The sequence below is a fragment of the Pleurodeles waltl genome, chromosome 6 (assembly GCF_031143425.1).
Source record: "Pleurodeles waltl isolate 20211129_DDA chromosome 6, aPleWal1.hap1.20221129, whole genome shotgun sequence".
Lineage (NCBI taxonomy): Eukaryota > Metazoa > Chordata > Amphibia > Caudata > Salamandridae > Pleurodeles > Pleurodeles waltl.
In genome coordinates, this window is record NC_090445.1 from 107,354,246 (window position 1) to 107,372,456 (window position 18,211).

The 18,211-nt window shown below is 45.1% G+C and overlaps 1 protein-coding gene across 3 annotated transcripts in view; it reads left to right on the forward strand.

Moving 5' to 3' along the window:
• The first annotated feature begins 1,437 nt into the window (after positions 1 to 1,437).
• PLXDC1 (plexin domain containing 1) overlaps positions 1,438 to 18,211 on the forward strand; it is a 358,840-nt gene continuing 342,066 nt past the window's right edge. For all 3 annotated transcript variants that reach the window (XM_069237474.1, XM_069237470.1, XM_069237471.1), the window contains exon 1: positions 1,438 to 2,462. In XM_069237474.1, the coding sequence (XP_069093575.1) occupies positions 2,393 to 2,462 (70 nt within the window). In that variant the 5' untranslated portion in view covers positions 1,438 to 2,392. The remainder of the gene's footprint in view (positions 2,463 to 18,211) is intronic.

Sequence of the window (18,211 nt, forward strand, 5' to 3'; positions counted from 1 at the left end):
GGCAGCTGCTATCGGTCGAAGAGCCATGTCTTTAGGAGTCTCCTGAAGGTGAGGAGGTCCTGGGTATAACACAGGGAGGTCGGGAGTGAGTTCCAGGTCTTGGCGGCGAGGTAGGAGAAGGATCTGCCGCCGGAGGTCTTGCGTTGAATTCGGGGAACGATGGCGAGGGAGAGGTTGGCAGAACGGAGTTGGCGGGAGGGTACGTAAGAATAAGAATTAAGAAATAAGAATTGCACAGTAGTGCCACAATAAGTTGCTTACACTGGGATAAGACTGTTCGCAAATTGCAGCATTTTTTATGGCAGCCTCTTTAAAATCAAGAGACCATGTAGGTACACATTTCAAACCACAGAGCACAGGCAAGCTAGACAAGGACAGTGTATGTTAACAGAATGAAAAATCTTGCAAGCATTTTTGCCTGGCATTTCAACAAAGCTCTAATGAAGTTAGCAGAGCAACCTGAGAAGATTTATGGCCCCAATAAAGGAGATAAGCAATGCCCTGTGCGCTATGTCATAAGTGCATCTTCTCTTTTCACCACCTGCTTTTATTGCATGGTCTGATGGTGCTTCTTAAAAGCCCAGTCCTTCATTAAGTACCTCGGAGAGGCGACTTATGTGAAGCAGAGCATCTGTGCACAACTTTCTCTTGGTAAATTATTAGTGCTGTTTGCTACAACTTGAAATTAAATAACTTGAAATTAAAGGTAGATTTATACAGCACAGCTTATCACCGTGAGGGTATGAAGGCGCTGTCAATGGGCAAGGGGAGATCAAGCGATTTGCCCAGAATCACTGGACGTTGCGCGGACGCCCTCTCTAGCTCCCTAGGCAGTCGCTCTGACCGCTGCGCTACATCCTCTCCTTCACCTGGGTGACATATTGATTTTATAACACTGACATTAAGTATTTGGCCCAGATTTTCTTTCCTGCTACCCCTCTACCAGAGGTGAACAGAAAGGCAGTGCAGTAGGCTTCGTCAGCGCCAGCGTGCAAACACTATCAGTTGTGGCGAGACCAGCAGGCTTAGAGCTTTGTATCATCCGTGCTCATGCGCTATTGCTCCTAAAGGCTTCAATAGAAATATTCAGAGGCATGTACACAATACAGCAGGCCGTAATAACTTTTTTTTTGTATGCAGCTTTCAGTGTCGGTGTTTTTGGGGTCTGTAACTGTAAGCAAAGAGGCAATACTAATAAAGACATTGACCACGGAAAGATGATATTCAGAATTGTCCTGACCAAATGCGAAATAATCTCAATATAGTGGAAGCTGTGCAATGAATAACTTGCCCATGAATTAAAGATTTTTTGCTCGATTGGAAATAGGATGAAACGCAGGTTTTCTGTTGAATAGGCTCGCAGTGCTGCTGACGGCCACCAGGGGGTAGTGGCGCTCCATCGACCACCTCCCCTCACCACCATCCTTAGTTCCCCGGGACAGTTGGAAAGGGGACTTGGATGAGTGGGAGCAGGAGCAGTGCCCGCCTGGAGGAGGGCACGGGAGCCCTCGAGACCCACGTGTGCCAGCCTGACCCCGCCTCACTGCGCCCTCGGGGGCTGTAGCGCCAAGGGTGCTCCCCAATAAAGAGGCGGAGCTGCGCTGTGCGGGCTTCATCCATCTCGGAGGAGGACGAGCTGTTGCAGAGCAGCGCGCCTGGCTGGACGGTACCGGGCCGAGGATCTCCGCACCAGTACCGGTCCGAGACGCATCTTTCCTGACAGTACAGGATCCAGGCAGCACAACGCTCTCCAGTACTAGAAAAAGGTACAGGAGCGGCGGGTAGTGTGGGGCCGGACTCGCTGTAACTGGTACCCACCAAAGCGGTCAGTACTGGAGAGCACCTGACTGTCGCGTAAACGGGGAACCCTCTGCGGGATGGTGGTGGACTGCGCTCACCGGTAACCGGCGGTGCAGGAAGGGGTCTGGCAGTACTGGACCGAGATCATAAGTCTGGGTCTTGACTACAGTCAGAGAGCAGCGCAGTACCAGAGCCTACCTAGCTAGTGATTCATGGTACTGGAGAGTACGGCACGGCAGCCCTGCTCGCCAGGTGATTGATGGTACTGCTGCATACGGTACTGGGGCGCACGGTACTGTTATCTCTGCTCACCTGCGACTGATTCTTCTGCAGCGTCCAGAACGAGATCTCGGCTCGTCAATGGTACTGGAAAGCACGGTACTGAAGGTCTGCTCACCATTGGTTGAAGGTACTGGGGCCCTGCTCCTCGGCACCGCACTTTGCTGAAAAGGGCAGTACCGGACCTGGGCTCGAAGGTGTAAACAGTACTGGGACCTGATTCGCAAGTGACTGACGGAACCGGCCAGCCAGAAGAGAGTCGGTTCGCAGACCTGCATCCTACCTCTGGGTCCATCCATCTGTCCCTTCCAGGATGTACGGAGTGATGCTGATCTCGATGTACCTGCTGCGGGGGTCCTTGGCGGGACTAGCGCCCAGTACAGGTGAGTGAGTGCTCCTGCGCAGCGCTGCCAGACTTTCATCCTCGACGGGCCATGTTGCTACCTTCATTTTAGTCTGCTCTGTCAATTATTCACTTTGGTCATTCCTCTTTGACTCGCATAGCGCCAAGTTTTCTTCTAGTCTTCTCACCGCCATGTCCCGGATTTTCTTAGTGTGCTCATTTTCTGGTAGTCACGTAGTTCCGTTTTCTCCATTTTAGAATATACAGATCCCAATTTTCTCTACGCTGCTCATTTTTGATCACAGCTCCTGGTTTTATCCTTGCCAGTATCTAGATTATACGGTTCCCCATTTCTTTTTAGACTCTGTATTTTCTGGATATGACTCCTGCTGTCCTCTTAGTCTGCCCATTTTTTTAGATCACACAATTCATCTATTTCTTTTATGTTTCATTATTTTTAATTACGTTTCCAGTGGTCCTTCCCCTCCCCCCACCCGGGGCCTGGTGATTTGCGTGGCTGGTAACCCCATGGGTACTCGCCCTTCATGTTTAGCAGTGTCTCTCCAGACTACCCAGTGCTTAATTTGTGTTCGCTGTTTCGGTGCTGAGCACCGGCACTTATTTTTTAGGACTGGCGCTTATTCTTTTCCCTCAGACATTTACTGTGAGCAAAAGACACGTACAGGAAATGCGGAGGAAGAGAAAGACGAAAAAGCATCACGGAGAAAGTAGAAAGCTGCAAGAGTGCGCTGAATGGGCAGGGAGTGGCTACAAATGGATTGAAGAGGCCCGAGATGGCTTCAGGATTACGCTGCCTCAGTATTCAGTGTTGGCACATTTAATTACAGCAGTCGCGTGTTTAAGAGGAGGGCTTTGGGCACCGGCACCATTTTATTTACAAAATAAGCACTGAGACTACCACCCCTGGGTCGCAGACTCGTTTGCTCTCCTCACTTTGCCTTTCCACTGACTGTTGTCTAGCTGTGCCCCAGTTCCTTCTCACACGCGCCTGGTACGGCTGGGGGCGTCTTCCCCACTTCTAGTCCAGTGATATGGAGGAGATGCCATGTTTTGGGGTGTCACCCTCGGGGAGTAAATTCTCGGTGTGTCAATCGCTTTCTCCTTAATCCGAGGGCCCATTACCCAGTGCCTCACTTGCTGGTGACGGAAATACCTATTTTCCTCCAGCCCAAGTTCTTCCTTTGTTTGAGGGGTGCACTTCTCTAACCCCCTGTGCAGCGTAACCATCATCCCGCGGCACCCCCAACCCGTCTCCAAGGCCTGGTACCAGCACCGTTCATCCCTGCGGACAAACCAGCTTTCCCCCTTTGTAATTCCCTTCAGTCTGTTCATTTTCTGTTCACAATATTCTGTCTTGTCTTTGTATGACGCTTTTTACACATTTTCTTTACACTGTTTGATTCTCCGGTGACATAACTCCTGGTTGGTCAAAGTATATTTTTATTCCACGGTTCACGATTTTCTGTGGTTTGCTTTTTTGCGGCCACGCTCCTTTATGTTTTTTTAACTGGTCTGACTACTCAAAGCTCCTGGTTTTCTCTTCGTCTGTTCTTTTCTAGTCAGACAGCTCACGTTTTCCTATACGACGCAGCTCTCGTGGGCAGCGGTAAGACACACAACGGGTGAAGAAAACGATTTTGGCATTTAAACAAGACACCAGAAGAATTTCAAGACACGGCTTTTCACGTAGGTCAATAATAGTATTTAGCCTGCTTCTAAATACTCCTATATTTTGACACGAGGGAACTGAGGCACGGGGGACAGTGCGCCCTGCCCAAGATCACACACGCTGCCGAAATGGAAAGTGGCTGAGCTGAGAACTTGAGTTTCAATACTCTGCACTGGACTCCCTGGAACGTCTGCAAAGCGCCTCTTCTGCAGAAACTCCAGTTCGGAGGCACATGTCACGGCAGCTTTCTTAAACACCCCTCCAGCTTCTCTACCTCCTACCCCGACACCCCCATTCTAGAAGCCCTCCAGCCCATGCTCCACCATCAGCCCTCCCCTGTCTGAGGTCCCACACCGTGTAATTCACAAGTACGAGGATATGGCCCCCAGTGGATAGTCAGTCACAAGACCTCGACCATCCTCCCTAGTTAGAAGCATAAATGTCACATTTACCGCCCACCTTCATACTGTAGTCTGCACTCTAATTTCCCATCGACAATAGATAAATTGCCCAAAAGTGCCGAAAAGTATCCCATGCCCCCCTCGTGGGACGGCAGAGAACCCACGACACAAGTCCTAAAGAAAGAAGTGGGGGAACTACCAAGTTAGATAGTACGCAAGTGACATCACAGCACGGCTCGTGACATCGCACATGGCATTACAGGAAGTTACATCACAGGAAGAGGCATCACAGCCCATGACTCTACAAGAAATGACATTAGATCTAAAGATCCTACACAAATGTTTGGCAGGACTATCACGAACACATTTGAGCGCATTATGAGTATCCATACAAACGCTCCTCGCATGTAACACCTACCTAATGCAAGGGAAAAGCAACGCAGGGCAATCTGCTGCCTTGCGTTCGTGTTTTTGTTTTTTTAAACAAATCAACTCAGACAGGATTTGTGCGGCACTTTAAATACCAAAATAGTTTTTTGCGTAAGGGTTACACCAGAAAAATGACTCAACCCTACTGCAAAATCTGGGCCTCAATTTATACAATAGTTAAGAACTCTGCCACAAAGAAATTGGCAACAATGAGAAACGGGACAGTAAATCTGTTTTGCTGAATGAATTGGTTGCAAAGTCAGAATTTTAAAATATCATATGGGGTTAAGGCACCTGCTGCAGAGATCCTTGGGTTCCTGGTACATCTGAGAGAATAATGATAATGGTAAGGTACCTTTGGTGTTAACACATTTGCTGGAAAGATCTGCGTTTTGTCTAGAGCCCCTTTTAACCCTAAGTATCATAGATGGTTAATGTGTCTCCTGCAGAGCACATCGTGTGACATGCAGAAGACAGATTTGTATTATTTGTAGATAGGTAAGTGGGTTACTGCTTTTAATACAGAGATCCTTTGTTACTTGCAGTTCATAAATTATATTCCTTCTAATATAGTGCAGTGAGCTATGAAGGACGATATCACGTTGTACCCCTCACTATCTTATGTAGCATATCCTGAACATTGATGTACAAACTTGTCACTTGCATGACTGAATGTCAATGTAACAAGTGTTTTTGATTTAAATCACTCTGGCATCCTACATTTTGATGAGTAGACCTATAACAGAAATAAAAAATAGCAATATTTAAGTTGTTATTTTGTACAAACACCAGGATAGACCAACACATCTGACATTCTTACAGAAGTGCTTGCATATCACTCATATACAGGGACTGCAGAAAGTCAAAGTGTGCCTCTCTTAAGTACTTGTGCTAACAAGCTGCTTGTTTCCCCTCCACTGCATTTACACCTAGATGTTAGGCTCCAGATAGGTGCAAGGCAGGATACTCCAACAAACAGGAGGCCTGAAGGTCCCTTAATTTTGGCCTTTGTTATAGGCCCAGCTGGAGCTTGAATTATGAAAGCTGCCTGGACGTTGTTGCTCGGATCGAAAGCAGACAACGTGCAGGTGCTGCTGAATGTGTTCAGGTGTCTGAAAATTACACAGAGACACGTTCAGCATTTTACAGTAGGGCCCAGCTTGTGAAAAATAGTGGGTGAACGGCATCCACCCGTGTGTACCCCCGACTTGTGCCCTGAACCTACTTTCAAGTACAGGTGAGTTAGCCTTAGCAGCAATGACTCAGCCTGGTGACCATGCTCTCCCCACACCAACACTGGATACTTTGAACTCTATGTAAGGTCAGAGAAGGCCTTTCACTTTTTCCATCATGGGCAAAGAAGTGCCCCGAGTCACACTTGGGGGTCTCCTGAAGCTACCATGCTGTCTCGTGGTCTAGCATTTGGTTAGCCCCTTGATCCCGAGATCATGCAGTGGATCGCAACATGATCTGAGAATGTGTGCCTTTGTCCACATAGGGTCACATTACAAACTGGAAGTGTAATAAGCCCCCCCACATTAAGAGGAACTCTGCTGTTGCCAGTCATGCACTTGTCTAACAATACATCCTTCCAAAGATCCAGGGAGACACTTCTCATACTGGGAGACAGCCCTGGTCGACTTGTGACATCCAGCATTGGATTTTTCATGTTTCTAACGACTGCTGCAATACCACCTTATAAAGTTTGTGAGCTACCAAACTTTTGGTTACTTTCATATGCTAGTGGGCCACCAAAAGAAAAAATTCTTGACCACAATCAGTAAATTCTGAGATATTAGTGCAGGTATTCCTGGTACCCAAGAGCACAATGAAAATACAGCCACTACTGGTAACATCAAGATTTATAAACCTTTCTGTAATTTGATCAACATTTAATTAACACGGATAGATTATGAGTTGGACTTGGCGTATATTTATAAAAATAACTACATAAAGAGTCAAGAAATTGAGGGGACTATTTATGGTGAGTCCCCCAGGGCAACTCCAACTTCAGTTTTGAAATATTTAATCATCCTGACAGCACTGTGACTGCTGACGTATCACTTTCTAAAGGATATGGACTACAAAATCTGAGCAGTCTCAGATTCCAAACGGGTCCTAGAACCAGAATGTTTTTAATGCAACCAGTAAATTTAGAGATATTTGTAGAGGTAACGCTGCTAACCCAGTTACGACTAGTAAACATCAAGATAAATACACTTTTCTATACTTCGATTAACTTTTAATTAACCGTGATACAGTTTGAGTTGGATTTAGGCATATTTCTCACTATAACCCCTTAAGATTGGGTGGATTTGTTGTGTGTTCCTCAGGGGGACTCCATGGAATACAGTGTGTTCAAATATTTCATCAGTCTGGATAGCAATATTTACATATCTTCTACTAGGAGAGGTGTTCTGCAGAACCAAGCTGCAGAACAGTATTTGAACCAGCCCCCAAATTCTGAAAGGTCACTGTCTAAAAAGTTACACCGACTACAACTTTCAAATTGCTAGTGTTAAATAGCTCATGCCACCTCTAGCCATTAAATACATTTATGTTCTGCAATTTATTATAGATACTTATTGAGTTCCAAGTAATAACCCTGACTGCCCCTTCATCTCTAGTGTGAATGCCATGCTTGTGTTAGACCTTGGATGCTCAATCAAGTTACTCTGAGAATCTTTGAAAGTTAAAGTTCTCATAAAAAGAACTGGCCTCCCAATATAATTGTTATTAGAGACGTGAAATCTCGCCTTTGCTACTGCTATAACTTAAAGGATCTCTGAGGATAAATGTACCCGCACCTGCTGCACAGATCTATATGTGGGCTGCAAGACAAGACGATTGGGAATTAAAGATGAAGAGGGAGCAGCCATGAAAGCCCTTAACTTGCCCATGTCATCAACATCTCCTTCTGTTACTCCCGTTCTTTTTTTCTAACAGCATTTGTTTACTGGGGCTCATAGGCTATTTAGTGAGAAAGTGTATATTATAAGCCCAGAATCTGCTTGCTGTGGGTCAAAAAGCTAGGACTGGCTAAAATTAATTAATTCAATTATAATATATATTTTTTTCATTTAATAACATTCTTTTTTATGGGACAGGAGATATTTTTAAAACTCACCCAGATGAGATGATGGTCCGATTGGATACTATAGCCCATATTTATACTTTTTTAGTGCCGCATTTACGTCATTCTTTGACACAAAAGCGGCGTAAACTTACAAAATACATTTGTATTTTGTAAATTTGCACCGTTTTTTGCATCAAAAAGCGGCACAAATGTGGCGCTAAACAAGTATAAATATGGGCCTATATGCCTCTAGGAGTAAGGCTTTTTACACCTTGAGAAGAGGACACTGAGGTGGACTCAGACCCTGTGATGATGCTAACCACAAAATCACTGTGGCGGTGAACAAACATACCACTTTTTGAGGTAGAACACATGGATGAGGGTCTCTATTTAAGTCCTCTGTAATTTCTCTGCTACCCCCATTTTTTAATTTTTTTTGATTGAAGGTTCACTTTTTTTATTATTTGGATTAATATCGGAGGTGAATTGAACCAATATTTTCCCTCTCTCTCCTATTGATTAATGTAAAATTCATGGTTGACATGGGGCCAATTGAGAATTCTGGTCCACATCTTCTACAGAGACGGAGTGATAGTTTCAACTTTGCTCAACAATACACAGATGTTGGCTTAGAGCGTGTAAAGCACCCTTACAAGGCTGCAAATACCCAGTGCACGACCATGAGCCGCTCTCCTTGGCCAATAGTAGCACAGTACTGGATGGCAAGTGATAACATGGTCCTTTGTTTCATCCCACACTCCGCTGAGTGTTCACTTCCTCCTCCCCACTTAACGTCTCCCCTGGACAACCTACCCATGCATCGAGATGAAGAGCAGAGAGATGACCACTGAAAATCAACAGCGTCGTCTCTGTCCACCTAGGACTTTGGGTCAGAATCCTTTATTGACGACATCCCACTAACACCTACCTTCTTCTAAATAACTTGTTAACCTCAGTTTACCAAACGTACTCATTATTGTCCTTCAACAACATTGTCCTGCTTCCAATACTATTAATGGTCGTGTGAACCAGATAACTATTTTGTTGCCACCAGATTGGCCCCAGGGTATTGCCCATAGTTTCATATAAACAGCATATGGTAGCAGGTTGCTCCTCTGTTGTGCCTGGGTGAACCTATAGAGCATGTATCTTTACTGTAGTAACTAGTATATGCCATGCACTTCTCCTGTACAGCTCCAGAGGGAGGGACTCTGTCACAGACCCTAGAGAGCCTTTCCCTAACTGTCTGTAACCAGTGCATGCTGTCGTGTTTTGCTAATTTATTCCTGGGTCATCTCAATGGAGAATTTACCCTGGCTGCCTGTGACTACTTCATGCCACAGGCTGCCTCTTTTCAATCATAAGTGAATAAGAGACTGCTTGCTTTTGCTGGCAAAAGGGTGAACGTTCCTCGCATGAGCTAGGCTCTAAGCCATAGCCCACTTGATTTGTGACCTGCTGCATTTGTTTGTCTCAACTGTCTAGATTCTAGACTGCACACCAAATTGTGATGATGAAGTCCTAACCAGTGAATGCCTACAGATTGCCCCTCTCACTTCTGGTTTGACAAAAAAAAAACATTCACTTTGGCTGTGTTTCTTCCATGAATGCCTGTGTACTGCCTTGTGCCCCTGTGCATATTTGTTGCATCTCTTACAAGGGCTGCCTATATCCAGTGCATGACCATGAGCTACTTTTCTGTCATTTGTTGGTGGACAAAATACATTCTTTCTTCTTGATGTCTGTATCCAGTGCATATGCATAGGTCACTCCTTTGTGGCTCCTGGTTGATGCCTACAAAACATTCACTTTGACTATGTTTCTCCTGTGTATCCCACTGCTTATTTCCACTCCTCTTCCCACGTCTCTGCACAGCTCACATTCACCACACCTCCTATCAACACAAGGTTCAACTCAAGCCCACTTTTCATTTCCACCGTACTTCCTTCCCAGCTCCACACTGCTCACATCCACCACATCTCCAACCTCTACTCCGCTCATGTCCATCTCACATCTACAGAGCACATGTACACCACATCTCCCTCCTCTGCCCAATTTAACTCCAGTCACTGCTTAGTTCCACCACATCTCCCACAGCTCATGTTGACCACACTACTAATCACTACTGTGATGCTTACCACCACGTTGTCCTCCTCTGCCATACCGCCACTCATTTTGGCTACATCCCTGTTCACACCAGCATTCACCAACAACAACATTTTGCTAAATTCTACCAAAACTCACAACTCCATTTCTTCCCACCACCACACCACTGGTCCATAGGAAATAGTACACACTCTGAATAAAGGCTCAGAAGTATGTAATCAAAGCTTTAATTTTTATCCCTTAAATCCTCTTGTCCTACATTTTCCCAATGCTTCCCAGTCGCTGCCCGATACAGGATTGCCGCTTTTCCATACTCTAACTCCCTGCCCCTTTTACAGCAGAAACTGGCCACAGTAGGAACAGGGTACTATCCACTACGCTGTCTTACTGCATGGTCTCTAGGCCTACTCATCACTGAAAGTAAAAGCCTACAGAGGAGAGATGATAGTGTTGAACTGCAGTTGATCTCTAAATAACAAGTTACTTACCTTCGGTAGTAATTTTTCTGGTGGATACTCTATCCACCCCCACACTCCATACCTTATAATACTCCCCAGGGCCCAGACTGGATTGGGAAACTTTTCTTCAGCAGTTCTCCCGAGCACCATTAGCAGGTTCCGTATGGCTCCATGTTGGCTTCGTAATGCCATGGAAATGATGTAGCAGAGCTGCATGTAATTGCCATCTCTGTGCGCTGACGTCCAATTTCTTTTTTCTCCTTCTGGACCCTTAGACACAGAAGGGCATATTTACAAGAAACTTCCGCATCAGTGCCGATGCGCCAGTTTTCTTGCATCGCCCCTGCTCCACCTGACATCATGGGTGCGCCATATTTACTATACGTCACCTTGGTGTACGTTAGGCCAATAGTGTCAACATTTTTCATGCTATTGTGGCGCTTTGTTGCACTATCGTAAAAAATGTTGGCGCTAGTGCAGCAAAGCGTAAGGAGGCCCATTGATAAAAATGGGTACGCCACTTTAACACATGCTTTGAGCAGGCATTAAAAATGACACCAAAAATGGTGCAGTGAAATCTTGTAGATTTCACTGCAGCATTTTTGCGGGCCTGCTAGCACCGGGATGCCCCCCTTGCATACATTATGGCTGATGCAGGTATAATGTGGAGCAAGGGGTCGCAAAGTAGCGCCACTTTGTAAAAATGATGCAGCAAAAATATTCTCCTTGAGCCACTAATTACACTAGTGTGGCACAAGGAGGCACTAGGGCCTTGCAAATCTGGTACTAGTGTGTTGAGCACTAAATTGGGACCACTTTACACAACAGGGTGGTAAAAAGGCAAGGAGTACCTCCTGGAAAGACCATTACTGAAAGTATTTAACTTATTCTTCTGATGGATATTTCTAACCGTAGCATAGATAACAAAGTAGTACCTCCCCCAGGTAGAGGATCTGTGGAGTGGGCTCAGACCACAAAGTCCTGTACCCCTCCCACTGGACCTAGATGTGAAGGCAGTAGTGCTGTGTGAGCGTATGCAATGATGCTCACTTGGCAGCCTGGCAGATGTAACAGACAGGCACTCCACAAGCTAATGCAGTAGTCGCAGGCTTAGCCCTGATAGAATGGGCTGTCAGACCTTCCCAAAGCTGCTTAATGACCAGTGAATTGCAGATCTTGATGCAGAGGTCTATCCAACTCGACAGGGACCCCTGAAGAAGCTAACTGTCCACACCGTATTCCTTGGTACGAGCAATGTAAAATCTTGAAGTGTTTTTGGGGTCCAACCTATTGAACCTCTCCTCCTGTTGTTGAGGGGTGAAGAGGAGTAGAGAATGCTGGCAGAGTGATGGATTGCCCAAAGTTAAAGGGGGTACAAATTTTAGCAAGTTTTCACCATCAATTTGTTCAGTAAAAAGGTTGTGTATGGCGGCTCCATGGAAAGTGCCTGCATTCACTCACTCAATAAGGTGATGCAATCACAATGAGGAAGACAGTCTTTAAAGGGACAATGCAAACAACTGTGCATTAGCTCTAATGGAGTACACATGAGAGACCTCAAGACCAAGTTAAGGTCCCAAGCTGTTGACATCACCAACACCTTGGGAAGAAACATGTGTGTCAAACTTTTAAATACATTTCATCACAAATGTGGATCATAACATTGATGGTTTGTCCAGTAGATGTAGAAAGGCCAAAAGAGTAGACAAATTACTTTTAGTAGTGCCCATTGCAAGGCCTTGTTAGGTTAAATATGAAACAAACAAAAAGGATGTCCAAAATCTTTGGTTGTAAGAGATCAGTCTTCTGAGCACAATACCAGGCCATAAATTTGTCCTCTCACCTAACAAATGGATTTCGTAAAAGGATGCCTGGTGGCTACAGGGATGTGGAATTCTTATCACCTGACACCCAGGACATATTGTTTGGGGTCAAGGGCGACAAGTTTTCATGTTTATTTTGTCTTTGAGAAAAGTAGGCCCAACCCCCTACAGCACAAACCCTTTGGCTGCCTGTTTATAGAGAAGGGAACTGTCTGCAGTTGAGGTAACATGTATGTCCATTTATTAAGGCTGTACAAACTTGTATTTATGGTTCATTAATGAAAAGCCTTCATTATTAGGGTGAGCATCATAAAAAACGTTTTAAGGTCACACTGGACTACCAGTAGTAATTCCAATAAAAAAACAGTGTACACACATGTTTGAAAAGTTTAACAATATGAGGCTAAGTATAAAGCTCACAGAATGCTCTCTAATTAGACGCAAATGTTTTTAAAAGCTTGTAAGCAATGCAAAATGAAAGTAGGAAATTTTAGGTGCTATTACTTTGAAGCGTCACTTAGTTAAATGTGTTGATGCATGCTAGTATTTCCAAAAAATATTCCTAATAGAAGAATCAGTGAAACCATTTTCAACAAGATTATGGGAAGCATGAAAATAAACAAGCACTGGCAAAGCCAACCAATCCAACATTTTTTTGTGAGTCTTTTTGTTTGCTTAATGCGTTTCTTGTTTTGACATGCTTTTTGTAACACGTTATTGTTGTGGGAGCTGCCAGGCCACCACCATTGTAACGAACACTGGCAAAAAAAAATGTTTTTGATCTGAAAAAGCACACATTGCCACCAGTGGCATAACAAAGGCCTGCAGCCTTCCACGAAGGGCCCCCTCAGCACAGCACCTGCCCTTAGTGAGTCTGGAGGGAGAGTCCTCCATGTTCTTTGCAGGGGGGCCCCCTCCAATTTTGTTACGACACTGATTTCCACAGTAGTTCCTGGCACTGAACAAAAGTACTTTGTGTGCCTATATGTTCCTTGTGGAAGAGCGAATGTGATCACTCACAGTAAAGCCAGATGATAGGTAGAAAAATAGAAGTTTAATGAAAAAAAATGTCTTTGTTAACGCCAGACTTAATTAGGGACCCTATTCTTGAAGAAAGTCACAAACGTGCACCCATGGTATATGTCTTTGAATTAGTGGCTTTCATAAATTCACTAGAAATTACAGAAGTAGACCAGGAAATCGGACACCTAGAAAATATTTGTGAACTGTATTTTAGCACCAACAAATAGGCATGTGTAGATTTGCTCATGTGAAAATCTATTGAGCGTTTACAAGTTCACTTTCCCTCCAGTCACTTTTTTCCCAATCCTGAAAGAACTTCTACTTCTGCCATTGTAAGGAGTAAATTTCCAACCTTTCTCATTATGTGAAAAGATTAGAGAAGAGGTGGTAAAAATCCTTAAAATATGCAAGTTGGTAGGTTTGCAAACTTATAGGCATTCCAGCTAATACAACATCCACCGGTTCAGGTATATAATCAAACACAGCTGTTGCCACTCAGTCTCCATGCATGTGCATAGATTTGGGTGAAGCATCTTGTTCCTTTGCTGTGACAGATGCTCATGCCCAGAAGATCCTGGTACCACACTTTCACATCCCAATATGGAGCCACTAGGGTTTCTTGGGCCCAGTCGTTCTTGATTGTTTTCAGAATTCAGGACAGGAGAGGCAAGGACGGGATGGCGTACAGGAGTCTTGTATTCCCTTCCAGATGGAATGCATCTCCTAACTAGATCCACTGTGCAAAGCAAATTATATTGTGCATTCTCAATGGTGGCAACAAGCCAGGGTTCTCCCCACTGTTGGAAGATGCCATGTGCCACCTTGGGATGTACACCTCACTCATGTTCTTCCAGGCGTTGCCTGCTCAGCTCATCTGCTCTGGCATTCAGGGACCCTGACATGCTTTGCAATCAGTGAAATGCCCTGGTGCTCCAACCGAGCCTAGAGGCACAGAGCTACTTGGCACAGGACCCCATTATGCTCTGTTTGTTGCAATACCACATGGCGGTGATGTCTGTGAGGCACTGCACTAGCCTCTCCTTAATGGATGGCAGCCACATGTTTGTCACTAGAGTTATCTCTGGGCAGGCAAATATAGAAGTAAGGGACAGAGGCCTGTATCTGGACCAAATTAATTTGAGTAGCCACCATTGCAGATCGTAACCCATTTCCTATGAGATCTGGATGACATCTGTGACATTTATTTGATGCTGAGCCAAATGGAACTTCAGATTCCACCGTAGAGCCTGCATGTGACACTTGGTGTAGCTGACAAGGAGGACATAGGAGACAAAGGGTCCAGGACAGTTCAAAAGAAAAAGAACCTCTGCAAAGGAGTTAGGTGCATACAGATTCAACCTGGGAGAATCCGCAGCAGCTCAAATTAACTGATATGCCTAATGAGGGAAATGAGAATGGCAGTGACAAGTTGAAAGCGTTTTAACCAAAATGCTAGACTCAACAGGGATCTACTATCAGGATCACTGATAAGCTAAAGGAAAGAACAAGCATTGTTTAATAGAACACTGGCTTAGTGCAGTAAGAACTTGATTGGCATTGGCCCTGAAGAAGCAATCATGTCTCTGAACATATGTTGGCTGTTATTTGTAATGGAATGTAACTAGCAAGCAAATTGAAAATCAAGATACCATAACCTTTATTTGGAACATTTAGTGAATAATAAAGCAGATGAACAGAAGAAACAATGGATTTCAGACTTTTCTTTATAATAATCCCTCAGAGAATGATTGGACTTTGAACTAAATATTGGCAGACACTGGGGTTTAACCATTGAATCTGGCAGCAGTAGCACTGGGTGAAAGGCCAGTCTATCTGAGATTGTGTTGATTCCATGAATGAAAACCATGTTTGTGACATATGCTGAAAACATGCCTTTGGTGTTTTGTTCTTCTGTTAGACCTCCTCGAGGTGCACACATATTGTCAATCAGAGGACAGAGGTACAGGGAGAGTGTGATTTGCCCAAGATGAAACAATTCACTGTTGGAAACCAGAGATAGTGATGCAGAACTGCCTGTTCCAAAGGCTATTACTTTACAACCATATCACATTTTGGTGAATATATCACAAGAGTAGGCACTGCAAAGATGGGTGGCAGCTTATTGCGGAGATCTCGGGAAAAATCGGATAGCTTACCACTTGTATGCTTATTGGGGCAACTCCGGAGAACTAACAAAATTAAAACATTCAAAAATGTTGAGACCCTAGAAACAAGTGTAGGACATTTAATAAAATAATTGGTAAAATGTATTCTCAGGTGACTGCACCCTTGTTGTTACAAAAGTGTTGATGTGAGTTAGTACACAAATTAAGCCCTGAGTCAAGAGAAAAACATATCTGGAATGGACAGTGTTAGACCTGACAGCCTTAGGGTAGTCACCCCTAACTTTTTGCCTGCCTCCCTCCTCGTTTTGGATACTGTTCTTGCTGGTTTTTAGACTCTGCGCACTTTACCACTGCTAACCAGTGATAAAGTGTATATGCTCTCTCTCTGTAAACATGGTAACTTTGGATCATACCTGATTGAACTATTTAATCTACTTATAAGTCCCCAGTCATGTGCACTCCAGGTGCCTAGGGCATATAGATTAAATGCTACTAGTGGACCTGCAGCACGGATTGTGCCACCCACTTAAGTAGCCCCTTTTCCTTGTCTCAGGCCTACCATTGCTAGGCCTGTGTGTGCAGTTTCACTGCCACCTCGACTTGGCATTTAAAAGTACTTGCCAAGCCTAGAACTCCCCTTTTTCTGCATATAAGTCACCCTTAATGTGTGCCCTGGGTATCCCCTAGAGCAGGGTGCTGTGTAGGTAAAAGACAGGACATGTACCTGTGTAGTTATATGTCCTGGTAGTGTAAAACTCCTAAATTCGTTTTTGCACTACTGGGAGACCTGCTCCCTTCATAGGCTAACATTGGGGCTGCCCTCATACACTGTTGAAGTGGCAGCTGCTGATCTGAAAGGAGCAGGGAGGTCATATTTAGTATGGCCAGAATGGTAATACAAAATCCTACTGACTGGTGAAGTCGGATTTAATATTACTATTCTAGAAATGCCACTTTTAGAAAGTGAGCATTTCTTTGCACTTAAATCCTTCTGTGCCTTACAATCCACGTCTGGCTAGGTTTAGTTGACAGCTCCTTGTGCATTCACTCAGACACACCCCAAACACAGGGTACTCAGCCTCACTTGCATACATCTGCATTTTGAATGGGTCTTCCTGGGCTGGGAGGGTGGAGGGCCTGCCCTCACACAAAGGACTGCCACACCCCCTACTGGGACCCTGGCAGACAGGATTGAACTGAAAGGGGACCTGGTGCACTTCTTAGCCACTCTTTGAAGTCTCCCCCACTTCAAAGGCACATTTGGGTATAAAACAGGGCCTCTGCCCTACCTCATCAGACACTTGCTGGAGAAGAAACCGGAACCAGAAACTACATCCTGCCAAGAAGAACTGCCTGGCTGCTCAAAGGACTCACCTGTCTGCTTTCTACAAAGGACTGCTGTCTTGCTGTTGCCCTGCTGCCTTGCTGAACTCTTGTCTGGCTGTGAAAGTGCTCTCCAAGGGCTTGGATAGAGCTTGCCTCCTGTTCCTTGAAGTCTCAGGACCAAAAAGACTTCTTCCTTTCACTTGGACGCTCCGTGCGCCGAAACTTTCGACGCACAGCTTGTTTCGCGGCGAGAAAAACGCCGCACACCGACGCTGATCGACGCGACGCCCTCGGGGCGATCGAGACTTCGACGCACAACCTCGCAAGGACAAAGCCGCTCGACTTTCCAGGAGAAATCGACGCGACGCCCACCGTGAGTGCGAAACTTTGACGCACGGCCTCGCAAGGACAACGCCGCCCGACTTCCAAGGAGAAATCGACGCGACGCCTGCCGTGAGACCAAACTTTCGACGCACGGCCTCGCAAGGACAACGCTGCCCGACTTCCAAGGAGAAATCGACGCGACGCCTACCGTGAGATCGAAACTTCGACGCGCAGCCCCGCAGAACGACGCGCAGCCGGAAAACAAGCAGGAGAATCCACGCACAGACCCGGGACATCTGGTAATCCCCGCGATCCACAAAAAGAGACTGTCTGCGCGCCGGAAAACGACGTCCGACTTCCCCGCGTGGAAAAGACCGACGCAAGTCTGTGTGTGCTGAGGAGAAATCGACGCACACACCCCTTTTTCCACGCATCTCTTCTCCTGTGGCCCTCTGAGGAGATTTTCCACCAGAAACCAGGTACTTTGTGCTTGAAAGACACTGTATTGCATTCTAAAGACTTAAGACACTCTATATCACTTCCCTGTGATATTTCTACAATTTTCCATTGCAACTTTATTCTTTTTGACCTACAATTATCCTGATAAATATTATATATTTTTCTAAACACTGTGTGGTGTATTTTTGTGGTGCTATATGGTGGTATTGTATGATTTATTGCACAAATACTTTACACATTGCCTTCTAAGTTAAGCCTGACTGCTCGTGCCAAACTACCAGAGGGTGGGCACAGGATAATCTTGGATAGTGTGTGACTTACCCTGACTAGAGTGAGGGCTTTTGCTTGGACAGGAGGTAACCTGACTGCCAACCAAAAACCCCATTTCTAACATTGGTGATCAGCGGTGAGGATAGGACTTGTATTTGTGCAGTGACATACAGTAGCTAAGTATTTCACTACATACCCACAGTTGAAGGTCAACTTGGTTTTTATCTCTTTTTGAAAATCCGTTTTTTCCTGACAATTTTCAAAAACTAAATCCTCAC